The 22,881-nt window shown below is 34.7% G+C and overlaps 3 protein-coding genes across 4 annotated transcripts; 1 reads left to right on the top strand and 2 right to left on the bottom strand.

Annotated features, from left to right (window-relative positions):
• Positions 1 to 3,812: 3,812 nt before the first annotated feature.
• LOC138876248 (uncharacterized) lies at positions 3,813 to 4,699 on the bottom strand. Its single transcript, XM_070155154.1, has 2 exons — positions 4,157 to 4,699; positions 3,813 to 4,094 (listed from the first exon to the last, which is right to left on the bottom strand). Exons 1-2 carry the CDS (start codon positions 4,697 to 4,699, stop codon positions 3,813 to 3,815), a joined length of 825 nt encoding a protein of 274 aa, XP_070011255.1.
• A 4,936-nt stretch (positions 4,700 to 9,635) lies between these two features.
• On the bottom strand, positions 9,636 to 11,267 carry LOC104244941 (uncharacterized). The gene has a single exon (XM_009800465.2). It carries the CDS (start codon positions 11,265 to 11,267, stop codon positions 9,636 to 9,638), a length of 1,632 nt encoding a protein of 543 aa, XP_009798767.1.
• Positions 11,268 to 18,252: 6,985 nt separating this feature from the next.
• LOC104244940 (pentatricopeptide repeat-containing protein At5g47360-like) lies at positions 18,253 to 21,477 on the top strand. Of its 2 annotated transcripts, none has more exons than XM_009800464.2 (2): positions 18,253 to 20,358; positions 20,443 to 21,477. In XM_009800464.2, the coding sequence occupies exon 1, from the start codon at positions 18,747 to 18,749 to the stop codon at positions 20,190 to 20,192; it is 1,446 nt and encodes a 481-aa protein (XP_009798766.1). In that variant the 5' UTR covers positions 18,253 to 18,746; the 3' UTR covers positions 20,193 to 20,358; positions 20,443 to 21,477. The 2 variants fall into 2 exon arrangements, with proteins under 2 accessions (XP_009798766.1, XP_070011602.1); XM_070155501.1 differs by having other exon boundaries at positions 18,253 to 20,502; positions 20,773 to 21,477.
• The last annotated feature ends 1,404 nt before the right edge of the window (positions 21,478 to 22,881 follow it).

The raw sequence follows: 22,881 nt of genomic DNA, 5'->3' as shown, positions 1-22,881 counted from the left end.
CGACGAATCTATACCTAACCTATACGGGACCTTTCTTCCTTCAATCCAAGGTAAGAAACATTTTATTTCTCGCTTCATCGATTTTCTCTCTTTGTTCTTGCTTCTATCTTCGTAAGTAAAATTGTTTATCTGATAGGCTATATTTTTATAATATTCACTGTTAGAATCAGAAATAATCATGAGAGTACATATTTTTAATCAGGGTTCATGCGAAAGAGAAAGGGGAAAAATTGTTTCTGCAGAGAAGATGTGTTCTAGTTGTCTTTACAAAAATGAAAATATGAAGGAAGGCTCTAGAATGTTAATTATCCCCTATTTATATTGTGGGCCTGTACAGTGTAAGAAAAAAAAAGCTATTACAAAATAAATACGGGCTAGGCCCAATCGTTCCAGCTAGCCCAGTCACCCAGTCCAATCATCAGGTAACTCCAACATCCCCCCTCAAGTTGGAGGGTGGAAACACGCCCAACTTGCCAATCAATGCGCCATGGTGTAGACCTGTCATAGGTTTAGTAAAGATGTCAACTAGTTGAGAGCTAGTAGAAACATGAGACAATGAGATAAGACCACCTGCCAACTTTGTTCGAATGAAATGGCAGTCGACTTCGATGTGCTTGGTACGTTCATGGAACACCAGGTTCTTGGCGATATGAATAGCAGCTTGGTTGTCGCACAAGATATGAATTGGGAGAACAACAGAGAGACCCAAATCAGATAACAGGTGAACTAACCAGGCTAACTCATTTACCACTCTACTCATGGCTCTATATTCAACCTCAGCTGATGACAAGGAAATAATGTGCTGTTTTTAGACTTCCAACTGATGAGGCTACCACCCAATTGAATGCAAAAACCAGAAACTGAGTGCCTAGACTCGGGGCAAGCTGCCCAATCACTGTCACAACTGCCATCAAAGATAAATCAGCAGAATTATTCAACAAGACCCCAAAATCAGAAGTCCCCTATAAGTTCTCAAGACATGTAAAGCTGCAGTCATATGTGGAATTCTAGGTCTCTGTAAAAATTGACTCAAATGTTGGACAACAAAACATAAATCTGGTCTTGTGTGAGTCAAAAAATTTAGTTTACCAACTAGGCTCCTATAAATTTCAAGATGAGGCAGTAGGTCCCCAACATCAGAGTGTAACTTTTGGCTCATGTCCAAAGGACTAACAATAGGAAAAATGTCAGCACACTTGTATTCTGATAGCAAATCAGAGATAAATATCTTTTGAAACAAAAGAATACCTGATTGAAGATAACAAACCTCAATAGCCAAGAAATAGTTAAGCAACCCCAAGTCCTTAATTTTTAACTGAGCATCCAAAAAAGCTGTAAGAGCAGAAATTTCTTTCAAGTCATCCTTGGTGACAATGATGTCATCTACATACCCCCTAGAGTAGAGTGCATGAGATAGCTTCGCGTACCATTGTCTAGAAGCCTGTCTCAAACCATAAAGAGACTTTTGCAATTTGCAAACCAAAGTAGGAGACTTAGAAGAAACAGAAGAAGCAGAAGATGTAGAAGTAACAGAAAGACCTTGAGGAAGTTTCATGTAAACCTCTTCATCTAGATCCCCATGCAAAAATGCATTATTAACATCCAACTGAAACAAGGGCCACTGTTTTTCGACAGCTACAACAATCACACATCTAATAGTACACATTTTAACAACGGGAGAGAAAGTTTCATTAAAATCAATGCCTTCCACCTGGGTATCACCTCTAACCACCAATCTAGTCTTGTATCTCTCCACACTACCATCAGCTTTGTATTTAATTTTATACACCCACTTGCATCCTATAGGCTTTTTTTCAGCAGGTAATTCAACAATTTTCCAAGTTTGGTTTGCATCTAGGGCCTCAAATTCTTTCCTCATGGCCTCTTGCCAAGCAGGAATAGCAGCAACCTGAGTGTAAGAATGGGGTTCTACAATAGTAGACATGGGTGAAGAGGAAGACCAGGAAGCAGAAGGGAGCCAGACCACATAATTCTTCAAGTGAGAAGAGAGCTGATGGGTTCTGGAACTTTTTCTGATTGCAGGACCATGAAGAACTACTAATTCAATAGGAACAGTAGAATTAATGGGAGTAGGAACATCACGATTGTGGACAGAGTTAGGAACATCAGGAGTGTTGGGTATTGGAGAAAGGGGGAGAGGGAGATCTGGAGGGATAGAAGAAGCGGTAACAACATCAGCATTAGAATCATAAAAATAGGCATTAAAGGAGGAAGATGAGAAAGAGTAGAAGATGGCAAAGTATAAGGAAAAACACATTCATGAAAGATGACATACCTAGAGTAGAGAACATACTTAGTTGTGAGATTGTAAAGTTTGTACCCCTTTTTAGCAAAGGGATAGCCAATGAACACACAAAGAGATGCTTTAGATTGAAACTTATCTCTATGACACTTGGGAACACTAGCATAGTAGAGGCACCCAAAAGGTTTTAAATGAGAATAGGAGGGAGCAGCCCCATAAAGTAATTCAAATGGAGTATTATTATACAAAACTTTAGAAGAAAATCTATTAATAAGATAGGTTGCTGTTAAAACACAATCTCCCCACAACCTGGTAGGAAGATTGGATTGAAACAACAAAGCTCTTGAAGTTTCTAGTAGGTGTATATGTTTCCTTTCTACCACACCATTCTGTTGTGGTGTGTGTGGGCAAGTTGTTTGATGTATGATACCATTATCAGAAAAAATTGAATGGTTGTATTGGAGGAGCCAAGCTCTAAGGCATTATCACTCCTAACCTTTTGGACAAAAAGGTGAAACTGTGTCTTGACCATGGCTACAAACGCTTTAAGTAAAGTAAAGGCATAGCTCTTGGAGTGCAAAAGATGTGTCCATGTAGCTCTGCTATAGTCATCAACTATTGTCAAAAAATATTTTGCATCCAGAGTAAGTTTGGGTGTGGTATGGTCCCCAAGTATCAACATGAATAAGTTGGAATAATGAGGTGTAACGGAAAGAACTATCTGGGAATGATAACCTAGGTTGTCTAGCTAAAGGACAAACAAGACAAATAAAGGACTGTTTAGCAGACAAATCATTAGAGATATAAGGTATATGCTTCATTTGAACAAATGGAACATGCCCCAATCTATGATGCTAAAGAACATCATTTTTATTCACATTATTTGGAACAGTACAAGAAGGTAAAGTAGAAACATGACATGAATTCTTAGTTTGCACATTTTGAACAGTACCATGTAAAGAAAATTCAGCATTCTGTACTTCATTAGTAAAAGAAGAAATAGAGTTATTAAGAGATAAGATTGTTGGAGAAGCAGAATGGTTGAGGTGAAATTTGTATAATCCTTGATCCATTCTACCAAGCCCCAGAAGCTTCTTCATAGAATGGGCCTGTAGAATTATGCAAGAAATAGAAGTGAATAGCACATAACAATTGAATTGTGCTATTACCTTGCTCACATAAATGAGATTGTAATGAAAGATGGAATGTACAAAACATTATGTAGAGTGAAAGATGATAACAAAGTAAGGGAACCTGTACAGGTTACCTTAACTTTATAAACATTAGGTAAAGAAACTAAGTAAGGAACATGAATAGGTGTAATATTAAAAAGGAGGTCCTTATTTGAAGTCATGTGGTCAGTTGCCCCTGAATCCACTATCCAAACCCTTCCAGCTACACTAGTCAATATACTCACAGTAGAACTACCATTTAAACACACAGGAAGAGAAGAAGTACTACCAGCAAAATTGGCAGATCCCATTAAAATAGGTTGGGACCCTGAGTCACCCAATGTAGATTGACTGAGCAATTGCATCAACTGGGAGTACTACTCTTTGGTGAGACCAGGGATCAAAGAGCTTTGATCAGTAGGAGAATACATTGCAAAAGGTTCAGAAGTCTGCCCCCCACCACTTGCAGCAGTACCAAACTTCTTACCCTTTGTGAATTTGAAATTTGGTGGAAAGCCATGTAATTTGTAGCATTTCTCAATTGTATGACCAGGTTTCTTGCAATACTTGCAAGACAAAGTAGCATTAGATTTTTGGTTGCTTGAATCAAAGTTCACCTTTGTGTATATTGTTTTGTAGATGAGAGTTGAGAATGGAATCTATTAATGTTGGAATTTGCATTAAAAGTGGCTGATTCTGGATTAATTTGAGCATTGGGGACAATCTGTCTCTGTTTTTCATCTTGCAATAAAATGTTGTAGACTGTATCAAGGGATGGCAATGGTTGCATCATTAATATGTTGCTTATTATCCCCACATAAACCTCATTAAGACCCATGAGGAACTGGTGAACCCTGTCCTCTTCTTTCTCCATCTGGAGTCCCTCCTTAGCCGCACAAACACAAGAATTTGCATGGCTGGTACACATAACCCCCAATTTATCCCAGAGTTTTTTAAGTTTGTTGAAATAGGAAACTATGTCGAGAGTCCCTTGATAAGTAGATGCAAGTTCTCTCTTTATTTCAAACACCTTAGTTCCATTAATAGTCCCATATCTATTATTCAATTGATTCCATATGCTTTCAGCAATTTTAGAATATTGTACACTTTTAGCTATATCTGGAGAAAGAGAATTTATTAACAAAGATATGACCATATTATTGCACCTATCCCACTGCTTGTACTGGGGAGAATCCACAGCAGGCTTGGTGCAAGACCCATCAATAAAACATATTTTGTTTCTAGCGGACAAAGACACAATCATACTCCTCCTCCAACCCCCAAAACTAGTCCCAGAAAAAAGGCACAGCAACTAAAGACACCCCCGGTACATCAGAAGGAAGGAGAAATAACGGACTTGAAGGTTCAAGAGTATAAGAAGAGGAGGAAAAACTTGAGTCTAGAGTGGAATTAACCATGTAACAGAATACAACAACAAAATTTCACAACAATGAATTCATGCAAGAGAACAAATAGAAATGATTGTACCACAATTCTTCGCAACCTGAAGAAGAAAGGCCTTGAGAAACTTCAGCTTGAAAAGAGAATTTCAGTCTTAGCAAAGACCAACAAAACTCCGTTAATCACCAAAAACCTAGCTTTGACGAAGAGCATAAAACTCCGATAATCAGCAGCAAATTCTGACCAAAATAGAATGACACAGTCGAGTAGGAGTTCCTTAACTCGTAAATTGAACAAAAAATCGACGAAAAATGTCACATTTTGAATCTCAGCAAAAATCGAAGCGATGAGGATATATCCGATGAACTTTGACGAGGGTAGCATCGGTCGATACAGAACACCGAGGACTACCAGATTACCCGCTCTGATACCATGTTAGAATCAGAAATCATCATGAGAGTACAGATTTTCAATTAGGGTTCATGAGAAAGAGATAGGGGAAAAATGGTTTCTTTCTGCAGAGAAGAAATATTCTTGTTGTCTTTACAAAAATAAAAATCTGAAGGAAGACTCTAGAACGTTAATTAACCCCTATTTATATTGTGGGCATGTACAATGTAAGAAAAGGAAAAATGAAAACTGTTACAAAATAAATACGGGCTAGGCCCAATCGTTCCAGCTAGCCCAGTCGCCCAGTCCAATCATCAGGTAACTCCAACATTCACAAAGTAAAATATTGATAATCAATGTGAGCAAGGAGTAACATTTTTTGTTTAGTTCTGTGACTGATTTTGTGTCTACAAAAAAATAGATTTGCTCAATATCTATAAATTATGATTCAATTAACTCACTACACGCATGTAGTTTAATTTTCTCTTGCTGAATGAAATCATCGCTTATTGAATACCTTTCATCGCCACAAAATGCTCTTTCCCTCCCTATAAATTTTATATTTTCTCGTCGCTAATTATTCTAGTTCGAGTCATTTCCCGAAAAATTTAATTATGATTTTGTTGCTATTAAATATTGCGTATAGTACCTTTTAGAAATTCATACTGAAATTTGATCGTAGTTGGAGCTGATTTGAAGTGATCGAGATCGAAATTTTCAGCTGAAAATCGAAAAAGAACACAATTACCCAGCAGTATACTACTATGGTATACAATATGTTGTAGAAGTATATAGATATACTACAATAGTATACTGTTATAATATATAATATACTATAACGGCATATTCTAATAATCGAAGAAGAACATAGTTACCTAACAGTATACTGCTACAGTATACAATATAGTATAGGAGTATATAGTTATACTGCAACAGTATACTATTATAGTATACAATATATTGTTATAGTATACTATAATAATATGCAATATACTGTAACAATATGCTGTAATAGTATACTTATTACCCGTAAATTCACTTGCCTTTTCCCTTTTAATTTGCTTTAAGCTTTTACCCTGCGTGAGGGAAAAATAAAAAATGCAAAAAAATATATTATAGTATGCTATATAATGTAACGGTATACTCTTACAATTAGATCCTTTTAGAATTTTTTGAAATTTTTATTGACAAGTGATATTATTTCAGTTTAATAATTGAATTAAATTTTTTTTAACTCTTTGCATATAATTGTATACCCTGTTGGTATATCTATATATTATACTGGTATCATATGTTAGTTAATATATTTTGGTTTGTATTAGCTACATTTAATTGGCACACAATTTAATTTTTCTTTAGTAATAGTATAAAAAAGAATAATAAAAAATAGTTAAAACGGTAAATGAAATTAGATTATGAAGAGAAAAAGAATATAAAAAAATAAATTAAATAAAATTTAAAACGGAAAAAGAAAAAATTAAGAAGAAAACAAGAAAAAAGGAAAGGGGAAAAGAAAAAAAAGAAAAAAAGAAAAAGAAAAGAAGCATAGAAATTAAAAAGAATTGGTGAATAAAGAAAAAATTCCCCACAAAAACTACTATGGGTAGAAAATGTAATTAGTTTATGGATAGAAACATCATGGATCAAGATAGTGTGTTCCAACGGGCCCAACGACCCATCAATCTGAAGACACTTACAAGCAATTTTTTCACGGTGGCTAGTAGGATTTATTGTTTTCTTTTTTCTAGCTGATATACATAAATTATATATTGATTATATACGATTATACATATATTATACATTAGTTTTTACATATATTAAATATTCACCGGCTATTTTTAATTTAAGTGGTTCGGTAAGCTGCTATTAGGGTTAATTCTTCTTGCATTTCGCTAATTCTGTTGATATGATGTGATCTCCAGTGAGTATATTTCCTCGATTTTTTTTTTGTCTTAGAAAAGAATTTTGATGATTTTTAGTGCTTTTTGATTGGGTATTAAGGTAGGTAATTTGTACTAGTACTAATATAGTCTTTGTGGTTGATAACAATGTTTACCCTAAAACGAATGAAACGAAGTAGTAATAGCCAGGGGTGGCAAATGGACGGGTCGGGCTGAATTTGGGCGGGTTAAGATGGATTAGGTTAATAAATGAGTCATTGCCCAACCCAGCCCAAAATGTACTTGGATTAAGATGGGTTGGGTCAAGATAGGCTAAACAATGAGTCATAATCCAACCCGCCCAACTTGACCCATGTTTTAGAACCATGCTCATCTTGCATAAAAAAGCCTTTTACCTTAAAATGTGTAAGTTGAAAATTTTTTGGGGGCTGGGGATAGGGGTGGGGGGAGCGGGTGACGCAGGAAAACGAAAAAAAAACAGAAAATAGAAAATTAAAAATTTTAAAAAAAAGTAACAGAAAAAAAACAAAAAATTGAAAATATAAAAAAAGGAAAACTTTTTTTTGGGGGGAGGGGGCGCTGGGGGAGGTGGAGAGGGGAGGGTGGTGCAGAAAAAATAGAAAATTAAAAATACAAAAAATAGTAAAATATTTTTTTTTAAATGGATTCCTTTTGTCGGGGGGGGGGGGGGGGAACAGAAAATTAAAAATACAAAAAAAAGTAAAAATTTTTTTTAGGGGAGGGGGGTTTTGGGGGATGTATGGTGCAGAAAAACAAAACAACATAAAATTAAAAATACAAAAAAAAAAAAAGTAAAATTGGGACAACTAAATAAATTTCTATATATGTTAAGTTGAGATACCTTTTGTTTTGGATGAGTTTCATGGGTTGTCTTTGTGCTGCTTAATGAGTCAGAATGTGTTATAAAATATAATGGATTAACTTGAGTTCAGCCTAAATTGACTCATGAGTTAAAATTATGTAACACAACCCATTAATCTCTGGGCGAGTTGGACGGATTAGATGGGTTTGGGCTCAAATTACCACCCCTACTAGTAAATTAGTTGATTAGCACAAAGCTTACCCATCCATTTCTTGATATCAGATTACTAGTTTACTACTTATAAACTCTTTAATATCAGTTGCTCGCTGATTAGGGATAATTTCATCAAAGCAACTAAAAGACACTGAATCATTAAAAGAAATGCACTTCAAATGTCCTGAGTTGGATGGTCTTGGTACATGTTTAATATTGAACCCATTTATTAAACTATTGGAACGCATGCAAGACGGCTTAAGAGTATAAGCAATTCAGAATTTAAAGTACATTGATCTAGAATATATGTGAATTATAATAGTATATGGTTTTTTCTTTATAACATGCATATATATTGTTCGAGTGAAAAGTAGTATCATCGAAGCTGCTCGCCTATGCTAGAATGCGGCGTAAATTAAAAACATGCAAGAAACTGAAAGCCAACATCACATTTTGGAAAATCAGAATATAACAGGGGATAATAAGACGATCTTCCCTCCAGCTATTGTGATGCAATACCAATAATCAGTTTCGAAAATTTGTCTATAGAAAAATGCTGAGTAAAAGGAGAGAAGAAGAGGAGAGGAAAGAGAGGAGGGAATTGAGAAAAAAAAAGATCTTCTTCTGTGCTAAGGTAATTTCTACTCATGCCATTTGTTCTCTTTCTCTTTCTTTCGAAAAATCCAGTAATTCATCAGTCAAAACCCAGCAAAAATACTTCAAAACAACCCTTTTTACACACCAAACAGTGGATCAGTGGATCAATAGTCTGAGGTCGAGAACTCCGTTGGAGCTCTGTTCACTAGCTGCTTTGCTATTCTTCTTCGCTTATACTTGTTCGGCATTCGTCCGAGTTATTCTACCTGTTCTTGGAGACTTGTTTAATTGAAAAGATTTATTCTTTCCTCTGTTCTTTTTATCTTATTTCATGCGAGTCCGTGTGTTTATTTATTTGCATTTCATGTTTTAAAATAATATTTTGTGTATGGTTTGCAACTTCATTTTTATGTCTGTTTGAGTTAGGATTGAATAAGAATTTTCACTAGGGGGACTCAAAAAAGAAAAAGTAAAATAGCTAAAAGAGACCGTGGCTAGTGGGAATTAAACCAACAAACTCATAAAGATTTTGAACGCTTTGACCACTAAAATATGTTTTTGGGCTGTGTCAAAGGAATTCAAAATATAACATAAACGGATTTTGCCTTATAGTGTAATTCCGGCGAGAGGGTTCACACCGAACCCCCTTCCGCCCCATAAATCCGGCCCTGCCAATAATAATAAGAAGAAGCTTCATGGTAACAAATCAGTTACAGGAAGCAGAGGTAATTACATTATAATTACAATGCTAAAATCTCTGTATACCAGAAAACTCAGGATGTATAAATAGTGAAACTGAAAAGAAAACTTCTCTTATGAAACTGTGAACCATAAAACTAAATAAGGTGAATTTGATCACCTTAAATAGAACAAGGTTATCTTACAAGGTTTCTAGCAGGTTGTCCTGCTGATCTTCTGATTGATTCAATTCTCTGAAGCCTAATCTGCTCTCTAAATTTGGCTATAAATTCATCAGCTTTCTTGTCAACATCTGGTCCCTCATCACTAAATGTACTCTGAGTTATAACTTCTGTTTTCTCTGGATTTTCTTCAAAGTAATCTTCTTCACTTTCAGTCTCTGAATCTTCTTGATCAGTTTCAACAAGAAACTTTTCGACGTATTCTTTCTTCTCTTCATGTGGAAACTCCATAAATCCTGGTTTCGATCCAAAGTTGTAACTTTCGTGCATTAATCTATCAGTTGATGATCCTCTCTTGACACCAGAAGTTTCTTCAACTTCTTGTGTTATGAATTCTTCACCATATTCTTTTGCTCTTGCACTACCAATGAATGGCCTCAATTCTTTCCCTGAATATGCTTTCTTTGGTGGTTGGAATTTTTCATTGCTACTCGATTCCATTGGCACACTCCTAATGCTTCTCCTCAGTTCCTTCTCAGTAGAAACACTTTCATCTCTAGCACTAGAGCTTGATTTCATCAGAGGAGAATTCTTATAGAAGAAGTGTGGTGGTGGAGGTGGTGGAGGGGGAGGAGGAGACGATTTGCGAAAGCTTTTCTTTCTCACTACTTCTTCAACAATCTTGGTTTGTGATTCTGATGAAAAGGAAAGTGTAGGGGACAATTTTCTTGACGATGAAAAGGATTGTGAAGGAGAAAGATTTTTTGGTGAAGAGGAATTTGAGTTATTAGGCCTAGGTAATCTAAAAGATTGAGACCTTAAAGAAAATGGTTCAATCTTGTTAAATCCAGGATCCTCTTTTGAAGGAGATAGAGATTTAAGGGGATTATTATTATTATTTTCATCTTGTTTCATCTCCATATTTCTTGCTGATCTTGATCTCCAAGGAATTGGCGATGGACGGACAACATTTTCCTCTTTATTCTCCACCATTTTCTTAGGACTTGACACGACAAAATCCCCATTTCTTGGTTTGCTTACATTGCTAGAGAAGCCCTTTAAACCAATATTAACCTTTTCATTAGTTTCTTCCACCATATCAGAATCAAGAACACGAGATTTTAAGCTTCGAATTGGTAAAAGCAAAGGCTTTTCACCAATTCTTGAACTAACAGCTCTATGTTCATTAAGACCATGACTTTCTTTAGCAATTACTACTACTGGATTATTACCTCTATGATACTGATTATTCCAAGTTTGAACCTTGTTTTCGTCATGACTTTCGGTTTCATCATCAAAAACAGATGAAACCTGAAGTAATCCAGATACATATGATTGAGCATTATCAAATTTAGAGCTATTTTCCTTCTCTCTTTCATTACTTTTTTTGCTAAATAAGCCATATGAAACAGCTATACCAACAAATATAAGCTGAAGAACTTCCCAACTTCTTGTTTGCAGAGTTTGGTTAATGAATTCAGGAGCTTCTGAAGTGAAAAGTGGAAGTACAACTAGAAAAAACACAAGAAGGGAAGATTTGAAAAGAAAATGATTATAAAACTTACTAGGTTTTGCATGGTTTGCATGAACTTCAGAGTCTAGTTTCTTTTGTTTTTTTGAAGTTTGAGGAGCTGTATTATCTCCCATTGAAGAATAGAGAGGAAGATTGGTGTTTTTTTTGGATCTTGTTTTATGTTGCAGAATGTGAAAAGAAGATAGATGGATGACAGAAATCTTAGTGCTAAGGAAAAGTATAGAAAAGGAGAGAGTGATGAAGAAAGTTTTTGGAAGGAGTGACCTGATTTCAAGCTATGCTTTATTTCTTTTTTCTTTAACTATTTCATTCTTTTGACAATCTTATCCTTGTATGATAGGAAATACTCTTCTGGAATAATCTTTTCATAGAATACTCGGGCGAATGTAGTATGCTAGTGACGGATTTAATTGAACTCGTAACTTTTGATGCAGAGTAAAAATATATGTGTAAAAATTTATTAAAATTACAAAAATAATAAATAAGAACACATAAATTTAAAAATATAATTAATGGGTTTAATATTAAAAATATTAAGAATTTAACCCATAAAATTCAAATCCTCAATCTATGTTTGAATACTCGTTGTTCTTGATACGTGGGAGAGGTTTTTGAGGAAGTATAAGAGAGCCCTGTAGGGTAAATCTTGAAGTTTCTCATAATTCCATTAAGAAATGTAGTGTAGCATATTTTGTGTCAATATGTTATGCCCTTCTAATAAAGGATAAAGAAATAGAGCTTAACTTCTACATAATATTGTATTAAGGATTTTTTTTTTTAATGAAAGAGGGCCTTGGAACAATACTAAAGTTTTCTCGTTGTAGCCTGTAGGTCACGATTCGAACCGTGGAAGCAGCCACTAATATTTACATTAGGGTAGGTTGTCAATAACACATGCTGCCCTTCATGGGACCCTTTGTGAATTAGGATGCTTTGAGAAACCGAACCGGAAAGATTAATGATTTTTCATCTAAAATATAAACACCAACTTATAATATAAGTAATAGTCTTATGAAATTAGTGACATGAAAATAAGTATATTATCTACTATAACAGATTAAAATACATTAATAATATAAACATTTTTGTGTATACAATCAAACTTTTCTATAACAGGCTCGTTTGTTCCAAATATTTTTGGACGTTATAGCGAAGTGTTGTTATAGAAAACATATATTATAACATAACATGAAAATTAATTCCGAAAAAATTTGATTTTTATAATAAAGTGTTGTTATTTAGGGATACTGTTATAATTAGGTATCACTTTATAAGTTAAATCCTAAGAATAAGGTTTAGAGCCCTTTTTTTTGGTTGGAGAAGGGCATTTTAGGATAGAGGAGAATGAGGGGAGCAAAGAGGTTGCGTGGGGAATGGTTAGGATTCTTTCTTTTGGAGTGCGTACGCTAGCTTTGTGTGTGGGATGATCAGTTCAAACATCTTTGCTTTATTTTTGCAACTTTAATTTTGAAGGCTATGCTTTTCTTTCTCTTGTCTACCCTTCCCCACCTTCATCCAATATACTTTGTTTTGAGTTGATGCTAGATGCTCTTTAGGACCACCTAGTGACAAACTTGTAATTAATTTATTCTTTAAAGTGTGTGATTATCATTAAAAAAAATATTTGAAAACAAAAAGAGAAGAGATATGTTGCCCCACCAAGAAAATATGTCTTAAGCCCTTGGTCATAGTATTAATTCTTTTCATCTGTTTAAACTTTAGTAGGGTCGATTTGTTATGTACTTGTGCTGTTGGAAGGTGCTAGTTGACGTTGCCTGTTGGTCAAACATCACTAGTATCTTTTGAAGCGGCCATTAATGATCGTATTAGGGCAGGTTGCCTACGTCATATTCCTTTGAGTACGATTTTTCCTCGAATTTTGCATAAATATGGAATGTTTTGTGCATCTGGCTGCCTTTTTTTTTAAATTATAGTATTATGAGTTTTGGACTTAATGTTCCTTCTAGGATTTTAATATTAGTTGCTTGATTATAGCATCATGAGCTTGTGCAATATTCTAAGTTTGATGCATGCTGGCCCTTTCTTAATGTGTATGCAAGGTATTTCTGTCTTCTGGATCACACTATTACCTACTATCTTAGCTAAGTTTTTTTCGTAAAAAGTTTTGATGCAATGCTGCCAGGTCATCGCAGCTGGATAATTCTAGATATATAATGGAAGAAGGAATATAATCCCCAAAACAAAAACAAAAAAAGGATTTGAGTTCCAAGATTCCCTTTGGTCAGTATGAGCATTTGGCTTGTATTGTACGTGCTTTCAAGAACAGGTAGTATGAGTTTCTAGAGTTTCAGTATATAAATTAATGAGTTTTAAGTTTTATGTACTTTGGTATAATGATCAAATCACTTTATGGTAAGTTGATAAGTTATACATCGTCCGTTTCAATTTATGTGAACCTATTTCCGTTTTGATCAGTGCCAAAAAGAATGACCCCTTTCTTTATTTGGAAACAATTTACCTTTATGCAATGATTTATAGCCACACAAAATATATGTGCCTTATTTTACACCACAAATTCAAAAGTCTTCTCTCTTTTCTTAAACTCCGTGTCCAGTCAAATAGGTTCACATAAATTGAAACGAAGGGAGTATGTCTTTTTGTATTTTGATGATCTAATAAACTTTATATGAGAATCAGAAAAGGAACTTGTTTACACATCCTCAAAAGTGTTCAAGAACAACAAGTTACATTGTCTGACACAAATTCCAACATGTTCAGCCAAAGAAGTGCAAAGGGAATAGATGACTATTAGTTTCTCCGGTAACAGTACAAATCAACTCTCTGTAAAGTCGCTGCACTGTTTCTCCGCACACGTAACAATGCAACAGTCACTTTATAAAACTTGTCTTGTACCAGATAATTGCTTACATCATCCAAATGACCTCATTTATATATTATCAACTTGATGCAAGGGAACACACACACTTGCATAACCCTAAATCATCAATTCTCTTTCTCAAGTGTGCTGCCGACTTTCAAGTGACTCCAAGGCTTGAAGAGCAAAGCAACAACATAACGAAGGACCAAATCACATCACTGAGTTTATCATATGCCTTTAGTGTTGTTGTATCTTGTTAATGTTATTTATTTGTAATTCCTACTCAGCTTACTTAGAAGCATTCTATAGGAGATCGTTTGTAAACTCATAAATCTTATGTTTGTGTTTTGGCCAGAGTTAGTCAAAGTGTGAGCTTTGTAATAGAGTCATTACAAATAGGCTTTGCAATAGATTTATTATAAGTAGGTGATGAATTAAGAGGTTAATTCCTAGATTACAATAAGTTGTAATCTAAAGTTTGCTCAGTTAGTGAAGTTGAAATCCTATGAGTGTAGGTCGAGCTTTTTAGTCCCGCGAGCTGAGAGTTTTCCATGTAAAATTCTGATGTGTCATTTACTTACCGTTGTGTATATGTGTTTTGTGGGATCTAGTTCTCTATACAGTTTGATGGACTATAATTTACTATTGTAAGTGAAAATATATTTATTTAATATGTATTGATTGTGATTTAGAGCGAATGACAACTAACTTCCTAGAACAGATTAAAAAGTGTTGATGATGCAATTTTTTTTTTTGGGTGCAAAATGTTGAACTTATCCACAATGGAAGCTAAGATTTGGTGCTATCACTTTTGATGTGTGCCTATTTTGCGTCTGATTTCAGAGAACGCACTTTCCGCACAAGCTGATCGTACTATGATAGCATTTATAGTATTAATTCTGAGAAAAAAGAGGGGAAAGGAAATTGTTTATGACTTTACCAGAAAATTGTTTATGACCTTTGTCTATGAAAAATTCTTTGGATAACTTTTTAAATTGATAAATTAATATAGTGTTGTACGTTAGTATCCAATTGACAATAATAGTTGATATAACTTCCCATTGTTGGACTTAGGAGTTTTAGACTCAAGGCGATTAGTTGAGGTGAAAAATAACCTCTTTTCACTAAATCATGCGAAGCTACGAATAGTTTATCGGACAAATTGAGTTACTGTGACAATACGTTTCAACCATGAGAACCAATTAGTTTTTAGATTGGAGCCAACCACCTCATATACGAATATATTGTTCTTGCTTTAGCTATCATATAGTGGTGTAATAGCAATACAAAATAGTAAGTATAAGTTTTTTTTTTTAAAAAATAAAACTAAAACTATGCCTTACTTCAAGCTGTCAATTTTTTGTAATGAGAAAACAATCTTCCTTTTTTTAAGGCTTTGGTGATTCTTCATAGGGTAAGGGAGAAATCAAAAGGTAGTAAAAAGCTAAGACGGAGAATCTTTCTCTGATCAAAGGCTGTGGCCGAAAGTTAAAAATTCAAAATATGTCATTGACAACATGTAATGGATCGGATTCTCGGAATAAAAACTTAGGACCGGTTTGCCATGGGTTTTGCCAAAATAAATTTGGAATTTATTTGGCAAATTCATGTTTGGCCATAAAATTTGCCCACAAAATCCCAAACCTCAAATCCAAAATCACCCCAAATGTGATTTTGGGCCAAAATCCCAAAACTTGGGAATTATATTATGTCCAAACATATTTTCATCTTCAAACCAAACTTCACCCAAATCAAAATTTTCAAAACAAATTTGGGAATCTATGGTCAAACGCTAGCTTATTTTCAACTACTAGGAAAGTTGCAATACCAACTACCGCAGCCAGTTTCATCTTCATTGTGTGTAACTGAAGCACAGGCAAGGGCGGATCCAATGCATTAGTTACTGGTTCCTGTGAACCCAGTAACTTTGGTCTAGATTCTTTATTTATATTGAAAATTTCATTAAATGTATAATAGTATTTAGCTTGGAACCCAGTCCGTTAATCCAGTTATTATTGTATATTAACTTGAGATTTTTGTACTAACCCATAAACTTAAAATCCTGAATCCGTCACTGCACAGGCGGAGTCAAAATTTAAATCTTATTAGTTGAGAATTCTCACTTGCAAGTTAATGAGTTCTAAATTAAGGATGAGACATATTAAATAAATTTCTTAAAATAAATATAAAATTTAAATTAAATTACTGAATTGGCCGAACCCATACCGTTATCTCTAACTCCAACCCTAAGCTGAAGACCTTAGGATAAATATATATATATATTGGAAATTGTTATTATTTCGGGCTTGATAGAAAAGGCACGACTGTAGAGTGTAGACGATAAACAACTAAACAAATAAAAACAATTGCATCAGTCTTCTTACAATTACAACCCATGACCTATCTACTGCTATAACAACTGTCTAAACCTACTTAGCTCCCTTCCACCAAAGAACACAAACTCACAAAATCTAGTTCTTTTCATTTTCCTATCACCGTAGAGTACTCACGACTTAAAAATTCTGAATCTAACGCTGTTCATGCTGTAACGACTTCCCCTGTCTAGATACGAAATCAATTTGTAAAATATATAAGAGAATTATGGCTAGAAAGGAAGGTAGTATTTTTTTTTTTTAAAACCTTCATAAGCTACAGGTTTCATCCACTTACATTTTCGAAGTTTGATGTATTCGTATAATATCTATTTTCAAGGTTCCCAATGCTTGTAGTCATCTAGCATAAAGTTATTACTCCTATCATGTATTTTTCTCAATATATTATAATCATATAGATGATCAACGCAGTTAGTAACATTAATCAACATTCAGTTATTTTAATTCAAAAGTTAAATTTTTGATTAGATAACTCTTATCTGGTGGTAACATTAATATTTATCAAAAGAATTATAAACCAAAGAGACTTAAAATACGTTAAAAGAATTAGGGCAGGCTACACATTTGGCATTTCATTACAAAATATTATAAAATATATATTATAAAGATGGATTAGGCTACGTTCTGGTCACAAGTCCAAATTCCCTCTAGCTCGTAACCAAAGAAAGGAATCGGATAGTAAAAATTGCATAGAATATTAAAAAGACGATTTTGCCCTTCTTTAATAAAAGACTATTGACAAAGTACTGCAGGACAAAAATTTAAGCATGTTTAGGCTGAAGTTTTAGCAAATGAACTAAAAAACTTCAGCTTGTTTAGATTGAAGCTTCGGATAAAACTCAGGACAAAACTGTAAACTACGTTACAAACCTTCAGCATGTTTTGGTATGAAGTTTTAGCAAATAAACTAAATAACTTCAGCATACATCAGCAAAAACTCTTTAGAAAATTACATACTGCAAGACAAAAACTTAAGCATTTTTAGTCTTAAGTTTTAGCAAATGAACTAAAACTTAAAATGTTTTGTTTGAAGTTTTAACAAATGAACTAAATAACTTCAGCATGTGTTTGGTATAAAGTTTTAGCAAATGAACTAAATAACTTCAGCATGCATTAGTAAAAACTCATTAGAAAATTACATACGGCAAGACAAAAACTTAAGCATGTTTAGTATGAAGTTTTAGCAAATGAACTAAAAAACTTAATCATGTTTAGTCTGAAGTTTTAGCAAATGAACTTAAAAACTTATGCATGTTTAGTGTGAAGTTTTAGCAAATGAACTAAATAACTTCAGCATGTTTAGACTGAAGTTTTAGCAAATGAACTAAAAAAACTTAAGCCTGTATAGTCTGAAGTTTTAGAAAATGAACTAAATAACTTCAGCATGTTTAGACTGAAGTTTCGGATAAAATTCATGACAAAACTGTAGACGGCATGATATATAACTTCAACATGCATTAGCATGAAGTTTTAGCTTCAATATGAAACAACTTCATGCTACATTAATATGAAGTTTTAGCTTCAACGTGAAACAACTTCATGCAAGTGTGATTCTGAAGATGAATCTGGATAAGTTTCTAATTTTTTGAAAGCTGGTGAGAGGAGAGGATGAGATCTTTTTTCACGAATGATGTTGCAGATCACGCGATTAATGTGTGATGCAAGATTTATATCTTTTGTTATAGGTGTAATTTTCATATTATTATGAATTTTTGGTCAGTTGGCTATCAAATCAATAATTTTTAAAAATAGGGTACAGATTAAAAGGTGGCACAAATATTGGGTACGGCCGCAAAATCCCTAATAGGACATCAATTGAATTCTGATTTACTTGGGCCCCTTCCCCAGGCCCAGATTTATCTTCTTCGGCCAAGTCCATTAATCTGACTACGTCTCCCCCTCTCTTCCCCAGTGCGGCCTGCTGCTCCGGCGAACTTCTCCGGCGAGTCATCACTGCCTCTTTCTCCTGTGAAAATTTAAGTTATAGGTTCCCCTCTTTGTTTCTCCTGCTGCTTTTCGAAAACCCTAATTTCTCTTCTTCTTTTTTGTTAAGTAATTTTTATATTTTTGACTTTTAAATGCTTTATATTCTTTGAGCAATCAGGAAGATTTGATTTTTTTTCAAGTTGTGAATTTTTGCATTCATATTTGCTTCCTGTTATAGCTCCAAATTTTGAAATGGTGTTCTAGTCTGCTTCTTGACTCTTGAGTATGAGTAAAAATATAAAACGCTCAAAGATGAGATTTTTGTTATTTCATTTTGCTCTGCGAATTTTCAGCTCATTGATATCACAGTCTCCGAATTGACCAGATATTTCAAATTATGCAAGCAGCTGATTTCTATTTCTTATGAAAAAATTATGCTTCCTCCATCAATCTCTCGCCATTTCTTGAAAACTAATTCAGCCAACACGCCAATTTTCTTACTCCATAAGGTTCTTTTATTCACCACTTGTTCATCATCAGCTGGAGAATTCTTGAGTCATTTGTTGAAAAATAAAAATGGGTCTGGTCTGGAGAAGACTCTGAACACAGTTAAGGCTAAACTAGATGCTAAATGTGTTAATGAAGTATTAGAGAAATGTGCCGTTGATGATCCTCAAACGGGTCTCAGATTCTTCATTTGGGCTGGACTTCATCCCAGCTATAGACACAGCAGTTACATGTTTAGTAGAGCGTATAAACTGCTCGGATTTGAGCGTGAACCACGAATTATTCAAGATGTCATTGAGGCTTATAGGTTGCAGAATAATTATGTTCCAAGTGCTAAGATGTTCAAGGTTATTTTGAATTTGTGTAGAGAGGGAAAAGATGCTAACTTGGGCTTGTGGGTGTTGAGAAAAATGAAAGAGTCCAATTGTAGGCCGGATACAACGGTGTATAACGTAGTTATTAGATTGTTATGTGAGAAAGGTGATATGGACGAGGCAATGGGTTTGATGAGAGAGATGGACTTGATTGATCTTCATCCTGATATGATCACTTATGTTGTGATGATTAAGGGGTTGTCTGAGTTGGGTAGGTTGGAAGAAGCTTGTGGATTAACCAAAGCTATGACGGGGAATGGATGCGTGCCAAATACGGTGACCTATTCAGCTCTTCTTGATGGGATTTGTAGGTTCGGGAGTTTGGAGAGGGCACTTGAGTTATTGAGAGAAATGGAAAAAGATGGTGGGCAGTGTAAGCCCAACGTCGTTACTTATACTACTGTGGTTCAAAATTTTGTTGAGAAAGATCAGTCGATAGAGGCATTAAGTATTTTGGACCAAATGAGGGATTTTGGTTGTAAACCAAATAGGGTACTTATCTGTACTTTGATTCAGGGTCTATGCAAAGATGGGCATGTGGAGGAAGCTCGTAAAGTCATTATCAGAGTAGCTGAAAGTGGTCTTCCATATGATTCTTGTTACAGTTTTCTAGTTTTATCACTGTTTCGGATTGGAAAACTCAAGGAGGCAGAAATGTGTTTTAGGAGAATGTTGGCTGGTGGCCTAAAGCCTGATGGTTTGACCTCAAGCACAATAATGAGATGGCTTTGTCAGCAGAGAAGGATACTTGATGGATATCACTTGATTGACGCGATTGAGCAGTCTGCAGGCGTATCTTCTATGGATTCTGATATTTATTCTATACTTATGGCTGGACTATGTGAGGAAAATCATCTTGTTGAAGCTGCAAAGCTTGCTAGTCTAATGGTAGGGAAAGGAATTCAGCTTAAAGGTCCTTGTACTAAGAATGTAATTGAATATCTTAGACGTTGTGGCAAAGAAGATTTAGCTTCAAGCATTGGTAGTATTAAGTGCTGATGAATGACCAAGATTGCTTTAATATCGTGATCCTACTTGTGCCTCAGCATTGTCAACAAATAGTCACCTCACCGTGGAGATTGACCCTCGATTGTATTCCATATTCCACCTAATTGAATTCTTCTCCAGTTTTGTGCAATAAAAAAATAGTTGGGCTTCTAGTCAGGTTGGATTGATAACTCTTTCCAGATTTCAACTTACATCTCATTTATTGATTTTGCACTCTGATTTGTGTATTGTCGGCCGATAGTCTTATCCAGCATGAGATGGAAAGAGCAGGTGAAGTGCTCCTTTGAATATTCAAGTTGAGGTAACACTGATTGGTGTTTTATTTTATAGCTAATAACATGGAATAAGAATACATGGATTAAAGCAAATACTAAATTTTATATCATGATTATTCTATCTAATACATAAAACCGAATGAGCCCTGCGTGAAGAAATTTCCAAGACTTCAGACATACAGTAAGTCTATAAGATGTGCAAAGCAAGTGGTCCTATTTATTTTTATCTTCTAGGATGTGCTCCCGTTATTATACCTGACAATTATCCCTCTATTTTTTGAGGTTTTCCATCATAGGAAAAGGACATTCCAAGTTCAATGAGTATACTCCTTTTCTCTGAGGAAAAGTACCTTGAGATGCAACAGAGGGTCAAACCGGTACATAAGAATTTCATTTGGTATCTGAGCTGTCAAGTATGATTTGTTTCATATGATTTTCACTCTCTTTGGAACAATAGAGTTTTTAGTATGAACTATCTGAATGAGAAGTATTGAATTATAGTTGTAGCACATGTAAAATATAGAGAAAAAAGGTCATTGATCCTCTGGAGCTGGTTCTTCCCATCGCTGAATACTTCTCTGCTGCCTGTTTTAGTGATGATACTTTTTGCCAAACAGAGCAAAGTAAAAGTCTTATCACTCAAGACAGCCAAAAGAATACAGTCCGACCTTGAATTTGAAGGCGTGTAATTCATGCACCAGTGCTTGAAGGAAAATATTTAAAGCAGGGGTGTGAGAGTCTAAAAGTAGAGAACAAGTAGATAGTATTTAACAGTTTGCAGGAAATATTCGTTCATTTTGCTTCACTTTCATTTTTTGTTCGATGACCAGCAGATTGGTGTCCAAAAGATGTCTGAAGACTTCTGTGGTTTTCAATCATGTCAATGTGGCACCATGGAACTATTTGTAGCCCAGTTAAAAAAAATCCAAATACATGCGGCTACTTGAATAGATCAATGCATGTTAGTAGCGAATAATGATGTTAAATTCGATCTTCTCTGATGTGGGAAATTAAAATTTGAGCTAGGCTGATTATTATGACTTCATTTCAAGTTAACATGTCCATAACTTCTACTCGGATTTGCATGCATTTATCTCTCAGTTGCTAAAAAGAGCAGCAGTAGAAAGAGCATAAGGGTAAGAAACAAGACCGTTTGCTTTGCACTTCTTATGGACCATATTAGGAGGATTGCATTATTCGGTGTTATCCTGTTAAGAGAACTGGTTCCAGCCTTTGAAAGGATATTATTGCGTATTTCACCTGGACAAGTGCTTGGTGCGTCCATTTTTTGTGAATAGAAATTACTCAAGTTGTTAATAGACGTGCATGGCATGCAACCAATTACTCATACAAGGTATATAATGTGTTCTTGATGTTTGTTTATTGATGCTAATTAATAACTGCTCTTTCTGGATTAGAAGCGATACTGTCTGGAATGGATCAAATGCACTCCTTTTAAGTGCCCTCTACTCTCCAGTCGGACGTTTTGGAGTTTCCACCTGTGAAGTGAGCACTAGAAAATGGACTTCGAAATGACTCCTGAAAGTTTTATCTTTCAGATACATAAAATTTTGTTTCTGGATTTGTGCGAATGTTAGAAGGCCCTTTTTCTTTGGTATTCTGATGCTATTTTCTTCTTCTACTTGAAACTTCACTTTATTGTTGTGATCAGACATGCGCTGTTTTGTTTCCCTTCTTGCACAGATAGAAGCAGAAACTGTTACAAGACATTGTCGTAATAGTAAACTTGTTCAATTTGATGGAGATAATTGCATAAAGTTTTCAGAAATAAAACGAAGAATGATCAACATTGTGATCATGCCTGAAGCTAAGTTAAAGGGGTCTGGGGACAGCCAGGCTAATATCAGTTTTCGAAGATACTTAAATGATCAGGAAGTTGATAGATTTGCTGAATTCATAGAGATTATGGAGCTTTCCCAAACTGTGAAGACAAGATTGTATTGGGAAAAATTAAGTTTATATATGGAATTCATTATAAGATGACACGTCATGACACGTGGACCAGTTAAAAGAAGAACAAGTGATGAAGAATAATCAAAGAGGCACGAGCTTCAACATGCACGGGCAGTCATTTAGATAAAAGGCAAGGAAGGCCGGTGCTCGAACTTCTTTATGACGGAAGAGAATGAATCTGATAGAAAATAAGGAATAGATACGAACTATTGGGCATTAAATACAGAAACGTTAAGGAATCTGTATTGAATCAAATATGATTGCTTATTGTAACGTTACATAAAATGTCATTAAATACCATTAATTGACAATAATGGCTTAATTATGGAAGAAAAGAAACGTACCACTTGGAAATAACTATAAAAGGAGAAGATTGACCATTTGTAAGGACACGAAATAACACCGAAATATACTGATTTACCTTGTTTTCT

The sequence above is a fragment of the Nicotiana sylvestris genome, chromosome 8, assembly GCF_000393655.2.
Source record: "Nicotiana sylvestris chromosome 8, ASM39365v2, whole genome shotgun sequence".
NCBI lineage: Eukaryota > Viridiplantae > Streptophyta > Magnoliopsida > Solanales > Solanaceae > Nicotiana > Nicotiana sylvestris.
The sequence above is the reverse complement of the archived record's forward strand: the minus strand, read 5'-3'. Positions and strand labels throughout refer to the sequence as shown.